At 39.8% G+C, this 13,129-nt stretch overlaps 1 protein-coding gene across 1 annotated transcript in view; it reads left to right on the top strand.

The window, feature by feature from the left end:
* The window catches only part of FLT1 (fms-related tyrosine kinase 1), a gene marked incomplete at its 5' end in the record, with an annotated part of 23,287 nt that extends 10,409 nt beyond the window's left edge, over positions 1-12,878 (top strand). Inside the window, 6 exons of the mRNA XM_010073626.1 lie at positions 5,415-5,577; positions 5,666-5,802; positions 7,308-7,482; positions 10,089-10,206; positions 12,135-12,304; positions 12,715-12,878. Of these exons, the coding sequence (XP_010071928.1) occupies positions 5,415-5,577; positions 5,666-5,802; positions 7,308-7,482; positions 10,089-10,206; positions 12,135-12,304; positions 12,715-12,878 (927 nt within the window). The remainder of the gene's footprint in view (positions 1-5,414; positions 5,578-5,665; positions 5,803-7,307; positions 7,483-10,088; positions 10,207-12,134; positions 12,305-12,714) is intronic.
* Positions 12,879-13,129: the final 251 nt, after the last annotated feature.

The following is a 13,129-nucleotide window of genomic DNA, read 5'->3' as shown; positions in this document are numbered from 1 at the left end:
AGGGAAACTTGTGCAGAATTTGAGACAGTGGGGCCAGTTTTAGAACACCTACATATTTTTTCTGTTTTGAGGAAACAACTTCTTTCCTAGGTTCCTTGAGAGTTACACGGACAGCTTACTCACCTGTATGCATACAGTAAAGTGCACACACACACACACACACACACTTCTCCTGCAAGAACTGTACCAGCAGTGGATGGTGCACAAGATTCTGTGGCTATAGAATCAAAAGTAAATGAGGCTTGACTTCCTACAGGGTGTATCTTGTAAAGTGGGAACTCATTTGGGTGCCGTAGTCTCACATCTGAAATATCAACATATTAAATTCCTAACTGAGAAAATTCCTGTCAGGTTTCTCTCTTATTAAACAATATAAAAATAATTTTTCCTCCTTATTTGGAAGAGATTGAGTCATATCTACTTTCTTTTTTCCATACCAGCTTGCCTTTAGCTTGGGGTTGTGGTGTAAGACGCATCTTTACACCATCAAAACCAGATGTAATACTCTGAGAAGGAGAAACAGGAGGTGGAGCCAAGTCTTGAAAGAAAGGATTGGTTGCCTACATGTTCTGCATTCCAGGAAAAATAAATGTATTCACTAATTAATCCCAGAATTTCCTGAAGTTTGTAAGCTACAATGCATTACATCATATCTTGCTTTATTTATCATCTGTGACATCCATGTATGAAGATTCCAGCAAGTTTTTGCTCACATAGCAATTAAGAGATGTGTTAAATCCATTTCACAGCTGCAGGCAAACTACTTCTGGAGAGCTGGCAAAAGGTATTCTGCATCTTCCATTTAGCAATAAAGGAAGAAGGCAGTGGCCCCATAATGCAGTCCTCTGGAGCTGGAAAGAAAACCTCTGCATCAGAGTAATTAGATCCTGTAGTCTGTATTGCCAGGAAGTCAAAATATGGAATATTTTTTGTAATCTCTCTCTGCTGAAAGTGCTTCTTGGGACAGTTGCATGAGCACTGACTTCAGCATTTTGTTCCTGTGCAGTGCTACTTAGTGGACCAATGTGGGAAAGGTTTATCGTCTTCAACACTGCAAATGATTTTTTTACTAAAAATGCATATTCATCTTAGCCCTTTTGAGCTATTGTGTTGCTCTAACTTTCAGCATGAACATCTGTACTTAAATATCAAGAAGATAATAAAACAGGGATCAGGAAATGGGGATGGAGCTTTTCATTCCTATTTCAAATCCAGCCGTCAAGTCAACAGATGCCTCAACAGGGCCTCAGCAGATGGCCCTTTCTCTTCTCATCATATGAAGACCTGTGAAATCAATTGATAGTTTTGATCTAATGTTTAACAGACAGATATCCAGAGCCTCTGAAACTGTCATTCCTCTCAATATGATTCTGGCAGCCTCGTTCAAGATCTCTAAAATAAGATAAACCTTATTGCACTTCTCTTGCCTCTTAATTTGCTCTTATTTTGCTAAATGGAGAAAGCATCACCTTTTGGTACAATGATTTGATCCTTTTGGATCTGTCATAAAGTCAACAATTACATTCACAGAGGTAACTAAGCTTCAGCATAAGGAATAAAAAGAGGAAAAAAAACCCCAAGGATGTTGAGTCACACACCTGGACTGTTTGAATTCATAATACTGCCACCTCATCCTTCCCAAATTGATGGAAAGGGAAACATGAAAGAAAAGGCAAACAACAAACTCTAATGTACATTTTTACTATGCTTTCAGCTGGCTCTTTCCAATGCAATCTGCTTTTGGAGATGCGGGGAACCATAACTTGACTATATACTCTTGACTATGTATATACCCCAAACCTTGTGGTAGTAATGTGTTAATGTCACTGGGTACCAAAAATGTTCAGTGGCTGGTGCTGAGCAAAGGAGGAGGAACAGCCTATACCAAAAGAAACTGAAGTCTACTTTGAAACCAGTACAAAGATGGTAAAAGGCCAAGACTGCACTGTAGTCTACACAGTGATGTAGTTCATGCAGATCATAGAGTCATGGAATGGTTTAGGTTGGAAGGGACCTTAAAGATCACCTAGTTCCAAACCCCCTGCTATGGGCAGGGACACCTTCCACTAGACCAGGTTGCTCAAAGCCTCATCCAGCCTGGCCTTGAACACCTCCAGGGATGGGGCATCCACAGCTTCCCTGGGCAACCTGTTCCAGTGCCTCACCACCCTCACAATAAAAAATTTCTTCCTAATACCTAATCTAAATCTACCCTCCTTCAGTTCAAAACTGTTACCCTTCATCCTATCACTACACTCTCCATCCTTCCTGTAGGCCCTCTTTAAGTAGAAGGCTGCTATAAGGTCTCCCCGAAGCCTTCTCTTCTCCAGGCTGAACAACCCCAACTCTCTCAGCCTGTCCTCATATGGGAGGTTCTCCAGCCCTCTGATCATCTTCATGACCCTCCTCTGGACTCTCTCTAACAGGTCCATGTCTTTTGCTTGCTCCAGCAGGTCCATGTCCAGATAAGGATGTTGACAGTAAATTCCATCTTTACTGCAGCTGTTGCAACAAATTGATTCTTTGAATGCCCCCGACTATCTGCTGGTACCCATCTGTCAGCTATCATTTTAGCTGGATTTATCATCTGTTGCTTCAGTGTAAATCTCACTGCTTCAGCACTGTGTTTTTTCATAGTTTTTCTACTTCTGTTTGGGATGACCAAATGGCCAAGTTTTTTGTCAAGGCTCTGAACTACATTGGCCTTGCTCCGGATGGGGGATAGACCAACCTAAATTATTGTGTGATTCTGGGATCCTATGTCCTGTACCATCCATGCGGTGACATCATCGTGATGATGCTGTGTCTCTAGGTGGTGGCCTGGAAGCTGGTTTAGGACAGAGCAAAGCAACTGTGCTTCTCTGAGAGTGGGAAACAGGTCATCTGAACCAGTGGGTTGGCAGAGGAGAACAGCGTGCAGGGGGAGCTGGGTAAGAAACTGAAGCAAGTAAGGAGGGAGGGTAGAGCTGTGAAGGTCTGTGAGGGTGAGCAACCAGCCACCGCCCTTGTTCTTTTCAGAGACAAAATCCTGGTATTTCCACCCTCTGAAAGGGACTTGTTGCAGTACCTTGTGTCTCCCCTGCCCCCCAAGACTTACCCTGAGACCAGCTGTGTCCCAGTGGTCTTTTGCTAGTCAAGAAAAAGCTTCAGTTTTTTCCCTACAGTAACTTGAAAGTGTCAAGTTATGCTTTCATGTGTGACTGCGTGCAACTTCTTAGTCTCAAAGCTACAAAAAATTACACAAAACTATGTAGCTCTATCTGGTTTTGAGGGATGTCAGATGAGTAAATCATGCAGGCAAAGATTTGGCTCTGGGGCAGCTGAGCCTGTTGGATATACAGGCAACTGACAACATTGTGTTGCAAAACAGGATCATATTTATGAGCACTTCATTTCCAAGACCTGAACGCTTCCTGGGTGTTTGGTTACTTTCCTGTTCCTGGAGTAAGGCTAATATAAATTCAGTAATCCACCAATTAACTAACTAATGTGAAGCGAACACATTCCCTGGGAAATGTCAGTCTAGGGAGTCTCTGAGACTCTGACTTGACTCTTTCCTCACAGTATATATGAGACCCTATAGAGGAGTATATTCAGAAACATTTTGTTTTCCACCAAAGCAGGAAGAAGATAAATCCAGTTTAAGTCCTTGAAAGCATAACTATGAACTGGTTAAATCAAAGCTTGAATATTTGTTTTATTTAGAACAGGAATGGCAACAGAGCTCTTAGAGTCCAAGATATTGTTGAATGGTAGCCAGAAGGCTGTAATGTAATGGGCTTTACTTGTGTGTGTGTAAGACACACTTCCCCTGTGATTTGCATGCTTATTATAGCATCTTATCAGCTGTTGTAAAGATAAGGAATTCTACCACGGCATTTTGCACACTGTAATCATTGTTCATTTGATTCATCATGCATTTCTTTTGGAGGAAATGGCATGAGATGAGTGGGGCTTATCTAAAGGGTAGCTTTTGGAGTGTGCTGAGCAGGCAGCACTGAGGGTACTGTGTTTTGGACAGAAGCTGTACCATGCAGGAAGGTGCCAGGCAGCCACACTTCCCCCCCAGCCTCTGGCAGCCACCCATGCTGGCTTTGGCCGTAGCAAGGAGAGGGCTGGCCAACACACAAGTCGTTTTCTCGAGTAAAGGCGAAGAAAGAGATGAAGGAAACATAGTGAGACTGGGTGCACAGTGAGAGGTGATGGACTGCAAGGTACATAGTCGACCCAGATGGCTTTGTTTAGGGCACTAATTCACTCAAACTGTGCTCTGTGCTATCTTTAAAAATATGTTATTGTGACCATAAAACCAGGCTTTATAGAAGTAGAGTGACGTCCAGGCTTTTGTACTCGTGGCCAATCTCTGTGTTATCCAAATGGTGGCATTTGTTCCATTGATAAAGAATAACAACAAAAATATGATGTGAAAACAAGAGATCTGGTCTGAGCTTCAAGCCTATGTCATGCTTTGCCTTCTCAGGGTTTTCTTGATACCTTATTAAAATAGGATTTAAAACTCAAAGAATCCTAATGTAAAATATGATTTGTACTGCTGAAAAAGTGAACGCTTGATCCCACATGGCAATATTTTAGTCCATATTAGATTTCAGGTGACAAGTTTAAAAACACCTGATGACTTTACACTAATTACTTGTTGGGTCCTCAGCTTCTGAGGGATTTACAAGTGCCAAAGTTTCAAAATGTGCTGAATACTTTTTCTGTGGAAATGTGATATATTTAGTGTTTCAAGGCATCCTTTCCAAATATCTGGTGAATATGACTGCCCTCATTCAGTATGATCAGTAGTTCTCAATAAAAAGTGCCCAAGGAAGATTTGCAGCTTTAAAATTTGCACTCCATGTTGTAGGTAATGACTTAGAGATGTGTAGTCAGCTTTTGAACAAGCATTCATGTACTTAACTTTTTTTTTTTTTTTTTTTTTAAACATTCCAGTCCTATAGACAACATAAACGTGACCAGCATCAGGTTGAATCCTGGCAGGAATTTGTTAAAGCCCGGAAATGACAGCAAATTAAATCCATTTGTCACCTCCATTGAAAAATGTGTATTTGTGTCTCATTGGTAAAACCAGGATACTTAACTGAAAAGGTTTGCCAAGATGAGCACTTCAGCTGGGAGCCAACAGAATAGCAGCCCAAGCACAGAGGCTAATGATAGTGTCAGTCTATTGTGTGATAAATTACATCCTGTTATAAATAATGAAATATTGGAAACAAATAAAACATTCACATTCTTCACCCAAGTTTTTTCCCCTGTTTTGTGATGAAAATGTTATATGTCAACCTTTCTACTTTGATTGGCATTTTTAGGGTGTTTTTTTTTTCCATTCCTTTGCTGCTTTGATTAGAGTGTGACATGAGGATGTTTTTATGATGTGTGTTTGACACTTCCAGATTCCACGCGAAACCCTAATTCCTGATGGCAAGACAATAATCTGGGACAGCATGAAAGGCTTCAGAATACCTAAGGCAACCTACAAATTCATAGGGCTCCTGAGCTGCGAGACAACTGTCGGTGGACACAAGTATAGCACAAAGTACCTAACGCACCGAGAAAGTAAGTACTGTTCTCCACTCCCTGTCTTTTCATTAAGCACTCTGCCCTGGTGATGTTGCTCACTTTTCTTTCTCTTCATCACATGCAGCCAACACAATTTTTGATGTTCAGTTAAGTACCCCGCGTCTTGTCAAGTTGCTGAAAGGAGACAGCCTGGTGATTAACTGCACTGTCACCGCAGCCTGGAACACCAGGGTGCAGATGACGTGGACTTATCCTGGAGAGGTGAGTGCTGTGGTTGAAATGAAAAAAAAAGATGGTTTCCCATAGCTGCATCTTGCATCCTGGGAGGAATTTTGCCTCTAAATGCTTGCCGTGGTTCACATTCCATTCTTTTGACCTTTACTGACACATCTTTAAAGGTTTTTTTCTTTCTGGTGCTTAATTGAATGAGTAAACATGTTTACACAATGTACTCTGGTTTTATTGCATAATTGTGAGTGAACGCTAGAATTGTTTCATCCCTGGGAGCTTCTTTTCAACCTGGAGAAATGGTAGAAATTTACCTACCCAGGCAGGGGCTCTCTCTTGTGACAGAAAAGTTTTCAGCAAGGCTATCTTTCTCAACACATCCATTTAAAAGACTGGCAGACAGTCAGGCACCCGACTCGAGCATGTTTAGAAAAGATATTTTGATTTAGCTAGCCAAAATCTCATTTGTTAAGTGTCACATGAACAATCCTCTTGTTTTGATAACTACAGGAATCATCTTGAATGTACTTCTCCTCCCCCTGCATTGGGAGCATCCTCAGAAATATTTGTTGCCTACAGAATAACTGACGGAGTCCATGTAAAGCTGATAAGAAATTTGACATTATGTAAAGATTTACAACTCCCATTTCTTTCATGTCAGTTTGATTTATGCTGGTGATTCAAGTCAAGATAATTTATTATGTCACTCATTGTGCCTAATCACAACCTGAAATTATGATTACATTGTATAAGGAAGATTAATGCAATTGTTTCTTGCATACTGTAGACATGTTCCCTGGCATGTTTTCATCCCCAAAATAAACAGTTTAGCAACAAGAAATGCTCCAAATATATTATGGTGCTCATTGTGGCCTTACCAAGCCCTAGTCAAGCACCACACTTGTGAAATTCATCTTTGTTTTTATTTGGATGGTAACTGAAGGGTGCTCAGTGTTTATAAGACACCAACAATGTCCTGAGTTAAACAAACTTGGAGGCCAAGGGCTGAGGGGGTGTTGCAGGAAATAACTCCTCAGACTCACATTATCTTCAGTTCCACCCTGTTATTCCCTTGCCAAATCTCGTCCCATTTCTGTCTACAGCATTTCTAGAATTCTCCCCTTCTTGTGTTAATGCCCTCTTCTTCTATATGTCTGCTGCCTATGGACACCGAATCCAGGCACCAAACTATGTGCCAGTGGCTCCGGGGATTTTTATGAGCAATGCTGGATGAGGAGTAATGGGGAGCTGGGCATCTTGGTATGGCAAGCCGTAAGATGGGATGATCTTTGTCTGGAAAGTGGTAGTTTGGATGCTATTACTACTTTGGTGAAGACAGGAATTAATTGCCTGTAATGTTACTTAAAATTTTTATTGTTGATCCTCTGGAAATGTTAGGCATCTTTTGCATGTCTGTGCTGTACAGAGAATCTGGATTTTTTTATTAAGGTATGGTGGAAGTACAGTAAAATAAAAATCTTAATAATCATTAAAATTTGCCTGATTAATTTATTTCTTGTTCATTTTTGCTTTTATAGACAAAGAAGAGAGGTTCTGTAACACAGCGCATTGACCAGAAGAATACGGAAGCCAATATTTTCTACAGTATCCTCGTTGTTGACAAAGTGCGAGATATTGATAAAGGCCAGTACACCTGCCACGTGAAGAGCGGGCCATCAATCAAAGCTGTTAACACGACAGTCATTGTTTATGGTAAGAAATGTCACAGATCTGTAGAATACTGCATGCTCATGTACCAAGTTTAGTCATACAACAGCTTTATCTCTTGGCACAAAGTGGAAGTGAATTTATAGCATGTTCATCATGGGCAGAAAAAGCAGGGAGACCAGAGAGAATACGTGCCTTTTCTTCCATGACTGTTTTGTGTTGTTGGCAGTAGAGACGTTGATGTTCAGTTTGATCAGTCTTGTCTGCTAAATACTGTGATGACCCTGTCCTTGGTCTGTTCTGGCAGAAGCAATCAGTTAAACTGTAGTTTGAAAAAAAAAAAAAGGTACAAGCTGAATTTAAAGAGTCCCACTTCCTCTTCTGCAGCAGAAACAATTCATTGTTTCCTATGAAAAATGACGAAGAAACAGATACACTAGCTCTATGTGGTGCAGGTAGCTGCTAGACCATTCGAAAAAATGAAAAAAGCACAAGATACTGCAATACATTAACATGGTTTTACAGTGGGAGCCTTAAACAAGTTTCCCTGTGGTCTGCCTGAGCCTTCTGTGAAATCCGGACGTTTCTGGTTTGTTGTGGTTTGACCTGGCTGGCAGATAAACACGACTCAGCTGCTCACTCACCCTCCCCCCCGTCTAGGGATAGGGGAGAGAATTAAAAAGGTAAAGGGAAAAGAGACTGATCGGTTGAGATAAGAATGATTTAATAACTAAACTACAATAATATTGAAAATAATTATAATAATAATGATATAAGCAAATATACAAATGAGTGATACACAGAGAAATTCGCTGATGACCAAGGCTCAGCCCATTCCTGGCTAACAATCCTGGAGCAGAGAGAGTCCTGAAACTCTAGTCCCAGAAAAGTGATAAGAGCCCAAGTGTCTGAGACACTGAGAAATGAGAGAGAGATGACCCTGAGAGAGTGAGTGAACTTTGGGAGAGACCCTCATCTGTATACTGGGCATAACATGCGTGATATGGAATATACTATTTGACAATTTGTGTCTCAGTCCTAAATCTGAGGTCGAATCCTAATCCAGTAACTGGGGCTGTGCTCCCTCCCTGCTTCTCCTGCCCCTGCAGACACTGGCACAGCAGAGAAGCTGAAAAGCCCTTGACTGTCCTGGCAGCAACTATAAACATCAGTATGTTATCAGCCTTCTCAGCACAAATCTAAAACATAGCCTCTTACTAGCTACTGTGAAGAAAGTTAACTCTTAGCTGAAACCAGGACATGGTGTTATTTCAAATTTTTGTGAATTAGGATGTTTGTGCATTGGAACTCTATGAGAAGCTACCTTCTCTGTGGCATCATGTTACGATTAGGACTATCCAGGATCTTTGGAGAATCATTGGTATTAAAGACCAAGTGGTTGGTGGGTGCCCTCTACGACAGATGACTCATGGTCAGAATATTGATTTGTTCCATGTTTTCAGCTGTCTGCCTTTTCTCTCTCATCTGGAAGTGTGGACTAAGCAACCCACATGGTATTCTTGGAGAGTATTTCAGTCAATTTTCTCTATATAAGCCCTGGACTAAGTCACTGGGAGCATAGGATGAATCATGATATCCACTATGATATTCTTAAACAGATAAATTGAAACTGTCAGAAACTGAGTTTTAGATTAAAATTGAAGTCAGAGAAGCTGAAACTGTTGAAGGTAGGCTGTAAACTCTTATTCACATAAGCAGCCCCATCTATGGGATACCCTTCTTAGAAAGAGCCTGTGTGAATAAGGGTTTGCAGAATGAGGGTTGTATCTTTATACCTTGACTTGGGTAATTAAACTACTGATTTGGCTTGTACGTGTTAGTTTCAATGTATGTGGCGAGTGTGATTAAATATTGCACTCGTTTAATAGATATCTAGTGTCCTTATGCAGTCCATCATGTGAGTAAATATTGTACCACAGGTACTATCAAAAGGACACTCAAGCAATTTTTCATGTCTTGAATGTGTTATTTTGCTCAAGTGCAGTTTGAGGAGGGGGGAAAGAGATTTTCCCATGTATTGTATGAATATTGTGTTTTATTGCCTCTGGCAAAACCCATCAACTTGCCAGAGAGTTTGAAATATGGGGCAGTACAACTGGAAAAAAAAAATTCCAGCAGGTTGAGATTGTTCCAATGAAGTGATAAAGATTTGTTTGTTTGATGAAACAGCTGTTTACCAATGATACAGAAAGTTTCTGGTTTTTCCTTGGCTGTTTCTCTGAAAGTCCCTTAAGTTCTCTCTGGCAGAATATTTTCTTTTGGAACATTCATTGATGCTTGGCCTTGACCAGTGGAAGGGTCATCTGATAATCTAGTTCAGCTTCCCACGTACCACGAACCACTTTATCTCTTGTGCCTTTTTTTCTGACTGAAGCACGTGAATTTGGCTAGAGTCTTCCCCAGGCAGATTCATGGCCTGGGAACTTCATCTCAGTTTCTTGTACATTTGTGGTATTCTCTGTGTTTTATAGATCTCTAGGAGATTAGACTTTATTCTTGCTGTTGCCATCTGGGAACACCAAAATTATTAAAGAAAAATTTTATTTGAATTCTTGTTCTCTTAGCAGTAAAACTCTTTTTGCAGGCTGAAAATCAGTAATACAGGTGTATTCTTTTTCATTTTTTTTAAGATAAAATGTTCATTAATTTGAAACGTCGAAGAAAAACTGCGCTGGAGGCTGTAGCTGGAAGAAAATCCTATCGTTTGTCAATGAAAGTGAAGGCGTTTCCCTCTCCAGAGGTTTTATGGTAGGACAGAAGTTACTTCCACATATGCATGCTGGACCTCTTCTTAGACGAAAAATAGTACCTCGGTAAAATAGTCAAATAACACCTCTTGGAATTACAACAAACTGGAGACAATACAATTGTGGATTTTTATTGGAAGTTTCAGGGTTGTCCTGGATTTTAACAGTTTATGAGAACATTATCTCCATTTTGCAAGTGCAAAAAAAGCAGATCTGGAAAGTTTAAAGCTCAGATCCTCAAATATGTTAGATGTATCTCCTGTTGAAATCCTGTAGTACTTCACTCAGACCTAGATATGAGACCTGAACTTGCTTTTCAGACAGTAGAAGAAAGAAAACAAGGTTTTCATTAAAGTAACTGACTGAGCTGAGTCACACAGACATGCCCTATTAGAAAAACAATGGAAGCTGGTTTTATTATGTGGTGATCTGCAGGTTGTACATCTACTTTAGTGACTGGAGCGCTCACTTTGGCTCACGTATACTGTGCTAAGAAATCTTTTAAACAGTTTTTTGTATTAACCCAAACCACTTTTATATAAAACAATGTTATCTATTCATGATCTCAAGATTTTTTTTGTTTAAATAATTTTGAACACCAGTAGCTCTGGCTCAATTCATTGCACTTTAACAAAAGGTCTATGACAAGACTGATTAAGAAAACAAACCATACATACATGAACAGTGAGAGTTCATGTTACTCACAGCCAGAAATTACTTTTGCTCCAACCATTTTGTTTTGTTTTACAAAACCCCTATGTTTATAGCTCCACATGGAAAATTAAGGGGTGGAAGTGGAGCTGATACTAGCCATTTATACTTTATTTTCTGTTTCTTTAATGGCTGGGCTTGTTGACTATGCATATAGATCCAAAGCTTCTCAAATACAACAAAATTCCTGTAAACAAGAATTTTTCTTTATTTGTTTGTGACTGTGAGGTTGGTGAAACACTGGAACAAGTAGTCCAGAGAGGCTGTGGAGTCTCCACCCTTGGAGATACTCAAAACTAGACTGAAAATGGTCTTGGGCAACCTGCTGACCCTGCTTTGAACAGGGGGTTTGACTAGGCGATCTCCAGAGGCTCTTTCAGCCTCAGCTATTCTGTGGCTCTGTAAAATACAGATACAGTGAAATGTCTAAATCCATAGTCCTTAGACCCAATTTTTAATGCTCCTCTAATAACAGTAAGAGTTTTCTCTAAATAATTACCAAAACTTAGGAATCCTTTTAATTGAGTCTGTCATAGTGAAACTGTTGCACTCTTCTGCTAACATTATGTCAACCTTCATACAGTCACCTACCAAAATGTACTTTACGCTGTATTTTAGACTTTGAAGAAAAATGTTGTGCTTCTTCAGGAATCTGTGTGTGAGCAACACTTAGTACTTTCTATGTTGATTTTCTGTTATCTTTAGAAACATTCCCTTGATAGCAGGATATCTGATTCTTAAGTGCTTATCTAATCTACTTACTCTTCCTCTTCCTAAAATCACAGCTGTGCTTAGGCTACTGTAATACTTTGTCCCAGGATGTATTCTGAGGTCATAAGGAATGGTCAGTGCTGGATGATGCAACCTTTATTTGTGTAAATGACTCTCAGCCGAAATGGTTGTCTTCTAGACTACATGGCAGCACAAGCATGGAAAACTGGGATCTTCAGAGACACAGTTGCAATTTCCAGCAGCTCTCAAATACTCAGACAGAGCCCTGTCAGATCCTTATCAATTATAATATGTAGAATGGTATTTTCTGAAGTGCTTTATAAATGCCAGCAATCTTATTTGTAAGGGAAGGATAAGCCTCTGGTAAACAGAATCTCAGACTATAAATTCAGTCCTTGCCCAAGATTTGTGAAATGTGAAATGAAATAGCAGTAGTCTAAACAACATTATTTTTCAAAATTTTGATTTCTGTAATTTTTTAAACAGGTTAAAAGATGGACTACCTGCTGCTGAAAAGTGTGCCCGGTACATGGCTAAAGACTATTCATTAATCATCAAGGATGTTGCTGAGGAAGATGCTGGAAACTACACTATAATATTGAGCATACGCCAGTGGAACTTGTCTAAGAATCTTACAGTCACTCTTACAGTAAATGGTAAGTTTACAGCATGTTCCCATGCTTCTCCTGGAAATATAAATGCTAAATTTTCATTGAGCTAGATTTTCATTGATATTGCACAGCCCAGGTCATTGTGGTTTTTCCTACTGACTTTCATGGACCCAAATCCAAGCCTCGCATGTGGGGTGACAGATCCATCTTGGAATCAGAACACAGACACTGGTTTTCATTAGAAAGGTTTCTGTCTTCCAGTCACATACTTGCTCCTGATGATTTAAATGTATTACTAACTGCTCATCTGATTCGACTTAGTCCTGCTGCTTTTCTTTGTTCTCATGGGGATTTTTTCTTATTACTCAGCCTGCAGAAATGTAGTATTTTCACGGTCCTGCAGTATATTGGAAATGAGATGGTTTTAATTGCTTTCCACTTTCTACCCTTTACAGTGAAACCCCAGATATATGAAAATGCTGTGTCATCATTCCCTGATCCCAATCTATATTTACTGAACAGCAGACAAGTGCTGACCTGCACAGTGTACGGTATTCCTCAGCCTAAAATTACATGGATGTGGTACCCCTGTAGACAAAATCATTTTAAAACAAGGTAGGACATCTTCCTTACTTCTATTTAGCATGTCTTCCCTTACTATTACATTTAAATATTTACTTTTTTACAAGAATAAAGCTTGACATGACCTTTGCTTAGTTTTAGGAGCTTGTACACTTTTATCAATGTATTTTTTAGTAAACATGTAGACACAATGACATTTTGTCTGCATCATTATTTGAAAATGGAGGGCAGAGTTGTTGTTTTGTATTGCTACTTAGATTTATTTACAGTTCACTACTGTTCATGTAT

This window comes from Pterocles gutturalis, unplaced genomic scaffold (assembly GCF_000699245.1).
Source record: "Pterocles gutturalis isolate BGI_N339 unplaced genomic scaffold, ASM69924v1 scaffold25952, whole genome shotgun sequence".
Lineage (NCBI taxonomy): Eukaryota > Metazoa > Chordata > Aves > Pterocliformes > Pteroclidae > Pterocles > Pterocles gutturalis.
Note: the sequence above shows the minus strand (reverse complement) of the source record. Positions and strands in the feature narration are given on the sequence as shown.